Source organism: Canis lupus, chromosome 28 (genome assembly GCF_003254725.2).
Source record: "Canis lupus dingo isolate Sandy chromosome 28, ASM325472v2, whole genome shotgun sequence".
Lineage (NCBI taxonomy): Eukaryota > Metazoa > Chordata > Mammalia > Carnivora > Canidae > Canis > Canis lupus.
This window is the reverse complement of record NC_064270.1, coordinates 3,553,432-3,566,219: the sequence shown is the minus strand read 5'-3', so window position 1 is coordinate 3,566,219 and position 12,788 is coordinate 3,553,432. Positions and strand designations below refer to the sequence as shown.

The window sequence follows — 12,788 nt, the reverse complement described above, 5'->3', positions numbered from 1 at the left end:
TGGTTTTCAAAGCCAGATGTTTTGGGGACACATGTCTCAAGTCTTAAAAGTTGGAGTACCCAGTTTGGGGCTCAAAGTCTTTGCTCCTCAGAAAGAAGCTCCAGGTTATGGGTTCCCTCCTGAATGTGGGTTGCTGCACCAAGGGTAGGATTTATGGCAATTGTCTCCACTTCTCCTACCAGCTTCAGTGTGAGTTTTTTTCTTATTTGTGTTATCTATTGGAGTCACTCAGTGAGTTTCTAGTTGTTGGTTTTTTTTTTTTCCCCCCAGAGGAAATTGTTTCATAGGTAGCTGTAGATTAGGTTTATGTGTGAAGAGGTGAATCCAGGATCTTCCTACATTGTCCTCTTAATCTGGTGTTCTCTTTTGTTATTACTATAATAGAAGCAGCCAGCAATCTTTAAAGAAATTTAGTAACATATGTATAAAGAGAACATTTTAGGGGCACCTGGGTGGCTCAGTGGTTGAATGTCTGTCTTTGGCTCAGAGTGTGATCCTGGGGTCCTGGGATTGAGTCCCACATCAGGATCTCCGCAGGGAGCCTGCTTCTCCCTCTGCCTGCATCTGCTTCTCTGTGTCTCTCATGAATAAATAAAATCTTAAAAAAAGAACATTATAAAAGATCTTTTATATTTTCTATTTACTCTTTATTTACTCATTTCTTTTCTGCAGAACCAGGATTCTAAGATGTCTATATATAGATATGTGTGTACTTAATGCAGAAACTTTTCACACCTTTAGAGCTCTTCAGATCTATTCTTGGAAGTCATGTGCCATTAGTTCTGTGTGTGTGTGTGTGTGTGTGTGTGTGTGTGTGTGTGTGTCTGAAGCAGTCACAAGCTTACCCAGATTCAAGTAGAGGTGAAAAAGACCTCCATCTCTTCATGAGATTAGTGTTGAAGAATTTATGGGAAATGTTTTTAAACTGCCTCATTGTTACTGAGTATCTATCTATCCAATAAATTTCTTACAGTGCAGGATTGCTGGAGACCAGCATTTACTTCTTCATGTTGTAACTTGTATCTGGGTTAATTAATCTATACTTTGCCTTCTGTTTTGTCAAAAGAAATGTTTACTTTTAAATCTTGTTTTCTGATGAATCATGAATCATAATTTCCTGTTTTGGTTTAATCAGTAAGTAAATCTCAAGTTGTTCTTCCAGATTTTTCCTTTTCTTTTCACAGTATCTTATCCTTTTAGAAAATGTTCTATTATTGCTGTATAATCTAAATATTTAGTGGTATAAAACCATAACTTTCGATTTCTCTAATGATTTTGTCTGTTAGGAATTTGGGAAGGCTTACTTAGGGCTCTCATACAGTTTTGGTCAGATGTCATATGGGGCTTCAAGTCACCTGAAGGTTGCACTTGGCTGGACATCTACAATAACTCACTCACATGGCTGGTAGTTGATGCTGCCTGTCTGTTGGGAGCTCAGCTGAAGCTGTCAACTGGAGCATGTATATGCAGCTTGTCCATCATAGTGGCCTCAAGATAGACTTTTTACATGGCAGCTGGTTTTCTTCAGAGTATGTGTCTCAAGAGAATCATGCAGAAACTTTCACACCTTTAAAGAGCTCTTCAGACCTATTCTTGGAAATCATGTAGCATCAGTTGTTTTTTGTGCTTGAAGCAGTCACAACCCTACCCAAACTCAAGGGGAGGTGACAGACCCCCCCATCTCTTCATGAGTTAAGTGTTAAGGAACTTGTGTGCAGTATTTTTAAACTGCCTCATTGTTACTGAAGTATGCTTTACAGAAAAAAAAAATGCAGACTGTAGATATTGAGCTTAGTGAATCTTGACAATTGTACAGACCCAAGCATCCACCACCTGAAATAAGGTATAGAGAATGTTTTCACTCTATAAAGTTGCTTTGTGCCATTTTCAGTCCTTACCCAGTTTCTTCCTCCCATAGTTGGCCACTAGCTGAATCTATTAGTTCTATTCTATTAATTAGTTTTTCCTGGTGTGTGTATGCGTGTTCTTTCATTCAACATAAAGCTTTGAGATTCTCCCATATTATTTCATGTATCATTTGTTATTTCTTATTGAGTCATATTTCATTATATGAACATACTATAATATACTACTTTATGTATTGTTGGATATTGGGTTTTGTCCAGTTTATGACTATTATGAATTGGGATGATATGAACATTCCTGTATACATCTTCAAATGGGATCAGGTATCTTTGGGGCCAATATTATATTACTATTCAAAGCCACAGTATTTCTAAAGCATTTCTGTGCCCAAAGACCTTTGATATAATTTACCTCTCTAGATGATAAAGATTTGCTATCAAGTGTTTTGGGATGAATATCTTCCCAGAGGTCTTGAATCCAATACAAGATTGATTTGGATATGTAAAGAGAAGACTTTGGATTCATAAGAGCTGATCTATTTAATGGTTCAACTTACAAATTTAAAATTTATATGTTATACACAGAACAATCTCCCAAGTATGCACTAGATTAATGGAGGTACTTTGGGAACTTAGGTCAAAATAAACTGACAAATTATGAAACATATGTGATAATGATAATAAACAAGACATTTATTTTTCATACTTATTTGGGGGGAAAGGGAAAAGTCAGTTTGCCCTACCCAATGATGGTCTTTCTGAAAGAGTCTCCATTCATTCCATAGAATTGGATAGGTTGCTTGATCTGAGGATTTTGTACTTTTAATTCATAAAGAAAACTTCCTTTGAAGAGAGTGGTCAAAGGGTGAGTCTTTGTGAGCAGCTTCGCTGGTGCACGGCCAGACTCCCTCTTTGAGTGAAGCTTTTCCCACACTGGCCACACAGATAGGGTGTCTCTCCTGTGTGGATTTTGCCATGCAGGATACAATTGCCCCTGGTGTGGAAACTCTTCCTGCACTGTGTGCAGGCATAGGGTTTCAGGCCTGTGTGGACTCTGATGTGAACAATTAAGCTTCCTTTCTGACTGAAGGCTTTTCCACACTGATCACATCTATAGGGCTTTTCACCACTGTGAACTCTTCTATGAACAGCAAGGTTACTTTGATTTCTGAAGCTTCTCTGACAAATAGCACATTCATAGGGTTTCTGTCCAGTGTGGAGTCTTTCATGAACGGCCAGACTACCTCGTTGACTAAAGCTTTTCCCACACTCCTTGCACTGATAGGGCTTTTCTCCTGTGTGTATTCGCTGATGTGTAACAAGATTGCCTTTGGCCCTGAAGCTTTTTCCACAATGGGTACACTCAAAGGGTTTTTGACCAGTGTGGATTCTCTCATGCAAGGTTAGACTACCTTTTTGCCTGAAGGATTTTCCACATTCCTGACACTCATAGACCCTCTGTCTCACTCCAGGTGAATCTTCCTGTAGTGTCTTAGAATCTGGGGATTTTTGTTCCAGCTTCTCTCTTCTGAAAGAATTCTGGAAATCCCAGCTTGAGGATCCTGTGGCCTCAGAGTGATCATATTTGTGGTGGGCTTCTGTCATCACATCTGGTAAAATGAGAGGGAAGTCATGTAAGATGCACCAATATGCTGAGAAGAATAGGGAAAAAAGAAACAATGCTTTGAATGCTTATTATGTGCCAGACATTATACTATGAATTTTGCATAGATAATTTAATCCTGAAAACAATCCTATGAGAGTGCTACAGATAAAGAAATGAAAGCATAGGGAGGCTGAGTGAAGTAAGTCAGTCGGAGAAGGACAAACATTATATGTTCTCATTCATTTGGGGAATATAAATAATAGTGAAAGGGAATATAAGGGAAGGTAGAAGAAATGTGTGGGCAATATCAGAAAGGGAGACAGAATATAAAGACTGCTAACTCTGGGAAACGAACTAGGGCAGGGGGTGGGAGTGAATGGGTGACGGGCACTGGGGGTTATTCTGTATGTTAGTAAATTGAACACCAATAAAAAATAAATTAAAAAAAAAGGGGCAGCCCGGGTGGCTCAGCGGTTTAGCGCCGCCTTCAGCCCAGGGCCTGATCCTGGAGACCCGGGATCGAGTCCCACATTGGGCTTCCTGCGAGGAGCCTGCTTCTCCCTCTGCCTGTGTCTCTCTGCCTCTCCTTCTCTCTGTGTCTCTCATGAATGAATGAATAACTAACTAACTAACTAACTAAATAAATAAATAAAAAATAAAAAGAAAGCATAGGGAGGTTGTCACAGATCTTGGAGCTAGCTAAGTGTAGAGTTGATATTGAATGCAGGCATGATCCACAGTAGTATTCTGCCTCTAAATTTAGTTTAATTTAGCCTCCCAAAGAATCTGGTAAGGTAGACATGATTATCTCCATTTTGTAGATAAGAAAACAGGCTCAAAAAATTAAGAAAACTACATATTAAAGCCCCATACCCAAGTTTTATCTGACTCCAAAACAGGTATGGATCCAGGTTGTGTAGGGCTGAAAGCTTTAAAATTTTGGAGGCATTACATTAAGAAAAACTGTAAAATTAGATACTGGGGCCTGAAGAGACCAATACATGAGAAATCTATCTCTGCACCAATCTGTTGTCCTGACAAGTAAGCACCATGACATCAGAAAATATGTATCAGAATCTTTGATACATTACATCTGTTATCTCTAGTCCCAGTAACCCTGCAAGGTAGTTTATTGTCCCATTTTACAGATGAAGAGCCTGGAGCTCAAGGAAGTTAAATAGTTTGTCTGATATCTTAGATCAAAGTAGGAAAATTATAGAATCTGATCCAAGGAAATGTCCCCCTTAATATCCATGCTATTTCAGTCTACTAAGCTACAGTGGAACTGAAATCAATTTTGGCTTGGAAGTTATTCTCAAATATTTCCTATGCAGATGCCGACAGTGTTTTCCATACTGCTCTACATCTGAGTCTCTTACTGCACTTTATTATGGGTCCATTTATCACTATTAACAGTTTTCTTGGAGTCATCCTAGGAAGATTTCCTCCTTGTTCTCTTGCCTTACCCTTATTCAGTGATTGTGCGGAGATATAAAGCTGCTTATTCATTTTTTTCAGAGACTACCTCAAAACTACCTCCATATCAAGATCATTTTCTTGCTATTTCTAATGTTATTTCTAATTCTGGCTTGCAGGCCTTCCCTGTAGTCCCCAGGAATAGTAAACTCCTCTAAAGGAATGTCTCCTCTACTTCCTCAGCCTGCTGACCAGTGCTTGAGTACAGGAACACTGAATATTGTCATTTGAGGTCATCTCAGCAATCAACCGACTCACTCACTGAAAAATGCTACATTCTGAGCATATCTTCCATGACAGTCCAGCAGGGTAGCTGTTGGAAATCCAAACATGTCCACGCCTGCTGTATGACCTTAATCACCACCTCTTCATATGGTTCTTCCATGGGCTATTCTTGAACACCTGAAAAGGAAAAAACAAACAAAAAACAGAACAACAAAAACAACAGATAAGGGCAGGAGAATTAATAGGTGAGAAGCATAAAGTCAATAGGAGCTGCAGTTTGGGGTAGGAGTAAATGGAGGAAATCTGGATTGGCGTGATGTAATCACTTATAATGTAACTGCGAAGTTGGCCAAAAAGTACCATGACCACACATAAATGAGTCACAGTGGAAACATGAGGTGGGGAAGCAGAGAACATATATATCTCTTCCTGCCAATCCCAAGATAATGGTCACTCTTGTTTGTACTTTAGCCTTGGCATATGATTGGGATTTCCCACTTCCTTCCCCGACCTAAGCACCTACTCTTTTATCCTTCAAGCCTTGAAAGGAATTCAGCATCTCAGCATCTAAAAAAAAAACAACATTTCAGCCTTCATGATTTGTTCTAAGATGAAAATGGCTCTAGCTCTCCCCTCCAGTTCCCCCTAAGTTATAAGGACAAAGCAAGAGATCTCATATGTTTACCTTTTAACATTATTTAGGAGATTCCAGATCCAGATCCACCCCTCTCCTATTCTTCAAGATATGAGAATACCAATTCTAAGTGTAAATACTTGTCAATTCTTGGAAGAGGAAGACCTACTTTAGACTCTCAAAACCAAGCCCAAGGCACTCCAACTAGGATAAATAACCTGCCCAAACTCTCAGAGCCAATAAGGAGTCCAGGGTGGACAAAGGATCAAATTCAAGACTTTCGAGATCTAAAGTCTATGCCTTTACACTAGACAGGTCTCTAGTTTCACTAAAGAGCTGGTGAGAACTTTTATAAAATGGAACAGAATATAACAGTGCTTGACCAGACTTTACTACTCTTCAAGATCCTAGGAATCCTCTTGCTCCATATTATCTGTATCTTTTTTTTCCCCCTTACTTTATGACCCAAATTACTAAATCTGTACTTTATGCAGTGGTTCAGTGCATATTCCCTCCAATATATCTCATCAAAATGCTGGCCTCCTGATTTACTGAAATAGTAAATAATTACAAATAATTACAATTCTTGTTTTGTTAACCTGAGCACCTGGTCTTGACAACTATATATTATGCTACATTTGTTTTGACTGGAGAAGCATTTTAAAGTTGTATTTGGAGGCCTCAGCTCCAATTTGGAGCAGAAACTAAAAAGGAATCCTTTATGAGGGTACCAGAATGCTATAGGACATTCATTTGCTAGTTCAGGGTGTTACTGCTCAACAACTGCATATCCATCAAGAGTCCCTGCAAAGTGCACAAAACCTGGTGCCTCAGGTTGGACTCTGTCCCTAGGAAATCCAGCAACTAGTTTGGTCAGAACAAGTGGGTAGAATCTATAGCTCTGCCTCTCCACATGCTATGAGATCTTCCAACAAGTAAAAGCTCAGCTGTGTCTCAGGAACTGCCTTGGTTAATAAAGGGAGATTATTTTATTTTTCTCCCTAGGTCACAAATCTGAGGAAATAATCTCCTGAAGATTTTGGAGAAGTGGCTTTATTAATAGAAAATTGCTTTTCCTACCAGAAAGGTTATTTATCCTTTGTAAAGATTCAGAATTAGGCCCTAAGAGCCTTGGATTCTTGCCTTGACTTCTCCCCTACCCCCATACAACCTTGGACAAGTAACCAAACAGCCCTGGCTCTATTTCCTCGGGAACTAAATAGGTTAATAACACTGTCGTATCAGGTAACTCTTGGGAGAATAAAAGAACCAAATGTGAAGGATCTCGGAGAGGACCCGCAGACCGAAGGCCTAAAGCTGAGAGTCCTCAGGAGAGCCCTAGCGGAGGCGGTAAACTTTGCTGTCTCTGGAACCTCTTGGGCGACAGTCTCAGGTTTAGATGAGGGTAGGGGTGATTCACATCTGAATCCATTTGGTCCTTTCTCCCATTCTCCACCCTGACAATGTCTTCTCTCCCATCCCCCTCCCTGGAGAGGCGGCATTTTCCCCAGACCGTGTGGTCAAATCCTCACTGCAGGCCCCCGGGCACACGGGCCTGCGGCCTCCCCCTCCCGCGTCTCCAGGGCGCGGGGCCCTCACCCAGGCTCGGTCCTGCGGAGCGGCGGTCGGGGGCCCCTGCTCCCGCGGGCACGGCCTCCCCTCCCGCCTCAGGACCCCCCGGCCCGCCCTGCGTGCTGGACCTCGGAGCCCCGCTCTCCGGTCCAGCTGGACCCTTCTCTGCGGGCCGCACGCCTCTCCCCTCGCGGGCGGCCTCCCTCGGGGTTCAGGCCGCCGGGCCTGCTCAGGGCCGCGGAGGGCCGGGGGCGACGGCCCGCCCACGCGGCCCCGCCCTGCCCGGGCGCACTGACCCGGCCCGCGGCCTCACTCACCGCAGCGGCGCGCGCCCGCAGACAGACAAAGGCCGGCGCCGAGCCCACGGCAGCGCCGGCGCGAGCGGACCGAACTACAACTCCCAGGAGGCTGCGCGCGAGCCCGCCCGCCGGGTCCCGGGCCTTGGGCGTCCCGGCGTCTCGGAGCACTGTGGGAAACGTAGTCCGGCGGCGCGCCCTGCCGCTCGGGCTCGGAAGGTCCCGACGGGGCGGGGCCCTCAGGCAGATGCCCTTTGGCCTCTGGGCAGAGGCGTCTGATCTACCAGCGTAGTTCCGAGAGGGAGGGCGCTGCGCAGGGGCTCAGTTTAGCTATGCCTGGTATAGCAGTCTAGGAAAGCGGTCAGCTGGGCTAGGAAATCGGGAATCCGGGGTTCTTGCAGTGTTTCGTGGAAGGAAACAAAGTCTTGTGGAGAGAAAAGCCTTGGGTGCTTAAGGGTTTTGTATTGAGCTGCTGCATGAGCAAAGACTAAATGTTTTGCAGTTTGGGCTCTGAAGCTAGGAGCAAATCTTTCAAGCAGAGACTGTGGGGGAAGCATTTGACACAACCGGAGAATTTCGAGGGTCTGGGAGGAGGATACTCTTGTCTGGTGTAGAGTTACTCCTTTCGGATCTCTTTAGTAAGATACTTGTCTTGAATTTGCACATGGGCTCCACCGTTGACTAGCTGCAGGGCTCCGGATAGGCTTCTTACCCTGGTGGGGAGGCCAGGGTATGGTTAAGTGGCAGAACAGGCACCAGGTGAGTTTCTTGGGAGAGCCAGGGTGCAGGCCAGGCAACCCTCATTCCGTTCCTTCAGAGCAAAGGCAGGTACGTGAGTGAACCCAGAAAAAGTCGTTCTTCATGTACTCTAGAATTATGGAGAGAAAACAGTATTTTCTAGGGTAACAAATTAGATTTCTTAACTGGAGTTGTGATCGAACGTGGAGGAATTGTAAGCTCTGATAATCACTCAGCACGTGGTGCAAGAGCTCTTTTCCTATGGGGCGTCTGTGAAGTGCCACTCAAACACAGGCAGTGAAGTCCTTGGTCTCCGTTGTGTGGTACTTCTAGGGGTAAGATTGCTTTTGAGCATCTGTGAGATAAAGGTTCTCTAAAGATGCCCTAAGCCTCTTCAAATGTACTTTTATAAGATCCTGACGTCTCCTCAAGAGAAAATTTTGGACGCAGAAGAATGGCTTTAAAGTTCCTGATGACTGAGGCTGCTGTTGCCTGGGGCTCCCTCCTCCTTAGAATCGCCATTACTTTTCCTTTTCCCTGGAGCTCTCTTGCTCACTGTGCTCTTCAGGCTCCCTGCTCCAGAACTCCCATTTGGACACTGGTTTGCCCTCTTGAATGGAGGGCTTCATACACCAAACTTACCTCTTGCTATATCCTTGTTCTCTACCCCACAGCCACTTATCTGTTAAGCAAAACAGAACAAAAAATTAATTTCACAGAGTATACAGAGTGTAATAAGTTGGTTCTCAAATGGTAGTCATTACTATGACTGATACCCCTCTCCTAAAAGTCCCCTTAGCACCACTGAGGAGTTCTCTGTGATGCCTCCTCTGTTGTTTGTTTGTTAGGGAGAGCCAGGGAGAGAAAGGGATAGGGCACCAGGGGATGGGGCACAATCACTCCTCTCTCTCTCTTTCCTTGCTGAACATCCAGACACTTTTATCATTTCAAAGCTCAGGAAGCACATAGTAAAGGCCAATCCTTGTGTTTGCTGTATGAGTGTCTCTGCTTGCTTCTCTCCCAAGGCTGTGTCAGTAGGGCTGTGTGTATCACCTCCCAAAACCCAGGAGTCATTTCTCTAGCTGCTAAGCAGCACCAGGCTCCTAGAAATCACTCTGGGCATATTGGTTCTGTTGAGGTCAGGATCAGCTGTGATGTTAGGACAAGTTTTAGATCACACTGTGAAAGTAGATGACAAAGCTTTGGTGGAAAACAGTGGCTGTAAAAGGGGACTTGTAGTTATTTTTCTCACACAAATCTGCATAAATTCTCTTAAGGAGTCTCAGGAAAGTGGGCATACTGAATGGAAATGGGGGAGAAAGCAGTTAGGCCTGAAGTTGATGAGACCTATTGCTCCCTAGACAGACACCTAGCAGTCTTTACCCCAATCCTAAATGGGACCTAGTCTTCAACTACTACCAGCAGCTTAAGGCCCACACTCAACAGGAGGTGGGGGAGCAGGGTGATGGTATCGGTAGGATAGATTTGAAAAATTGCTGAAGAACTATTCCCCCAACTTGCCTGCATTTCAAAACACTAGGCAAGGACAGATAATGCAATAAATGGTGTTATGACAAAAGGCTAACAACCATTTGGGAAAGAAATAAAGTTAAATGTTTACCTTACCATAGCCAAACTAGCCTCCAAATGGATTAAATGTAAAATGTAAAACCTAGATCTACAAAAGGCCCGGAAGAATGTATGGCTTAATATTTTTATAATCTTAGCATAGGAAAGGCTTTCCTAACCATGGTAACAAAGGTAGAAACAGTAAAGAATAAGATTGCTGGATTTTAGTGTATTAAAATCCAACACTTATGTGTGTCAACACCATTTATGAGGTTAACATATGATAAGCTGGGAAAATATTAGTAACTTTCATATTTAAAGATAACATATAAAAACATTTCAATAGAAGTTTGGCAAAGTACAGCAACTCACAAAAGAAAAAATAGGATTAAAGAAAAAAATACTCAGATTTGCTAGTAATCTTTTTAAAATGCCAGGTGAAACAGGACATTTTTTTCCCCTCTAACTATTGAATGGCAAAAATTGTGAAAGGGAGGGACTAAGGTAATGGACATTTTCATCCATGTGTAAATAGAACAGCCATTCTGATTAGACATTTGGTAATATGTATCAAAAAGTCCTAAAAATGTATATATTATGTCTAGAATATTTTCCCCAGGGGGAGAAAATCAGATAAATGTATTTTAAATGTGGAACGAAAGCTGCAGCATCCACGATTGTAAAGTGAATAAATGACTTGGAAAGGACTTGACTGGTTTCTTTGAAGGGATTTGCTGGCCTGGAAGTTTCCATGAGATGGTGAGATGCTGCAGGAGAGCTCCACTCCTTTGCTTGCTGCCATCGTTCTGAACAGTCTTTGGGTCTCGAGTGGTAAAGAATCTGCCCTCCTGGAAGAGTTTATCAGAACAATTTCCATTATGTTTTAAGTCTGTGTTTATTCTAGTCCGTGTCAGAAATGCAAGCCCCTTTATTCATTTTCAACAACTGTGTTTTATGTCTTCCGTACCACTATTCTGTACATTCACTGAACTAACCAGCCTTCCCATCCCCCAGCTATCCCGCTATGTCCGTCATGCAGGCCAGTGCTTGGCAGAAAGCTGGCTGTCACTCAGGTCCTGAACCTACCAGAAAGAAAGGGATCTCTGTGTTAGTGCAATTCTTCGGAAAGGTTAAATTCTCAGCTAGAGCCATCCAAGTGCCTCTTGACTTGCTAGGTCTTTCTTAGGGCTGGAAGTCATCCTGGCCTCTTCTTGGACAAGCCATTCCTGTTCTCTGCAGCTACTTCTGTTCCTTTGAGCAAATATGTCTTGTCTTTCTTCTCACTCTTCTTACCTGATGCTAACAGTTTGGCATTAATGATGCCTAGAATGTGCATCTTAGCTTTTGTAACTTTGTAACTCTCACAGCTATTCCAATATAAATCATTCATCTTTGTGGAAAACTATTTGTGCAGGGTTCAGACAGATTTTTATTCTTGCCATTTATTTCTACTATGTAACTACGCCTTTTTTTCATTCAGTTTTTTGATGGAGTTGTTTATAAAGCAGAAGATGGAAGGGGAAACTTGGGGTGGCGATTGATGTCCCACACTTAGTTTATATTTGCATCTATTTCCAGTGCTAGGGGTTAGACCATAGTTTCCTGCCGAGGCTCTAATGCCCAGAGCTAACTTTTTTGGTCACACTTAGTGGGGCTGCCTGTAGGAATCCTTTTAGGGTATATTTATGGTGCTGCTTGGCTCAGAAAGAGGAGGTGCCCTTTGTTGTGTGGGTAAGTGTGTCCTTTCATAATGATCTTTCTAAGGAAATGTCAAGGGGGAGCATGAAGTGCTATGATTCTTCAGCCCATTTTTTAAAAAAAGATTTTATTTATTTATTCATGAGAGACACAGAGAGAGACACACACAGAGAGAGAGACAGAGAGACAGAGAGAGAGAGAGAGAGAGAGAGAGGCAGAGACACAGGCAGAGGGAGAAGCAGGCTCCATTCAGGGAGCCTGATGTGGGACTCCATCTCGGGACTCCAGGATCATGCCCTGGGCCGAAGGCAGGCGCTAAACTGCTGAGCCACCCAGGGATCCCCATCTTCAGCTTATTTTGTAGAAAGGCCTCCTAAGCAGCCAGACAATGAAGGCGTGAATGGGACTGTAGGTAAGGGCTAAAAGTTGTTCCTGCTCAGATTATCTGTTGGATGTCACTTCCTGCTACACTGAAGCCCTAGTTACATCCCTTGGAGCCAGGGTTCTTCACTGGGGGCCCACATTTGGACCCCATGTGGATCTGTGAACTTGCAAAATGGCATAAGTGAACTTTTGGAGCAGTTAGTATTTCTCATCAAATAATTGGTTGACCTCCAAAAAGATGAAAACGATTATTTCAGAGAATCCTTGAATAAACATAGATCATTTTAAACTTTTTTTCTGTTAACTTTTTCTAAGTAGGCTACATGCCCAGCGTGGAGCCCAACACAGGGCTTGAACTCACGACCCTGAAATCAAGACCTAAGCTGAGATCAAGAGTCAGACACTTAACTGACTGAGGTGCCTAGGCACTCTGACTTTTTATCTTGAAATAATTTTAGACTTATAGAAAAGTTGCAAGAACAGGGGTGCCTGGGTGGCTCAGTCGGTTAAATGTCTGCCTTTGGCTTAGTTCTTGATGCCAGGGTCCTGGGATCAAGCTGCGCTGAGCTCCTGCTCAGCAGGGAGCCTGGCTTCTCCCTCTTTTCCCACTAGCACTCTATCTTGCCATCTCTGTTGCTATCTCTGTCTCTTTCAAATAAATAAATAAATAAAAAATCTTAAAAGAAGTTGCAAGAACAATACAGGAGTTCTCACATTCATCTTTC

General features: G+C 43.0%; 1 protein-coding gene across 11 annotated transcripts; it reads right to left on the bottom strand.

The window, feature by feature from the left end:
* Positions 1–2,534: 2,534 nt before the first annotated feature.
* ZNF32 (zinc finger protein 32) lies at positions 2,535–7,836 on the bottom strand. 11 transcript variants are annotated; one of them, XM_025466422.3, is made up of 4 exons: positions 7,696–7,806; positions 5,696–5,739; positions 5,210–5,349; positions 2,535–3,517 (listed from the first exon to the last, which is right to left on the bottom strand). In XM_025466422.3, exons 3-4 carry the CDS (start codon positions 5,277–5,279, stop codon positions 2,724–2,726), a joined length of 864 nt encoding a protein of 287 aa, XP_025322207.1. In that variant the 5' UTR covers positions 5,280–5,349; positions 5,696–5,739; positions 7,696–7,806; the 3' UTR covers positions 2,535–2,723. The 11 variants fall into 11 exon arrangements, with proteins under 11 accessions (XP_025322207.1, XP_025322210.1, XP_048959628.1 ...); XM_025466425.3 differs by having other exon boundaries at positions 2,535–3,475; XM_049103671.1 differs by lacking the exon at positions 7,696–7,806 and adding an exon at positions 7,406–7,640 and having other exon boundaries at positions 2,535–3,475.
* Between the last annotated feature and the right edge of the window lie 4,952 nt (positions 7,837–12,788).

Coding starts and splice junctions, on each gene's coding strand:
- ZNF32 (XM_025466424.3), bottom strand. CDS start 5,279: ATGTTTGGATTTCCAACAGCTACCCTGCTGGACTGTCATGGAAGATAT. Junction 3,518..5,209: donor TCAGAATGTAGCATTTTTCA/GTGAGTGAGTCG, acceptor TATTCTTCTCAG/CATATTGGTGCATCTTACAT.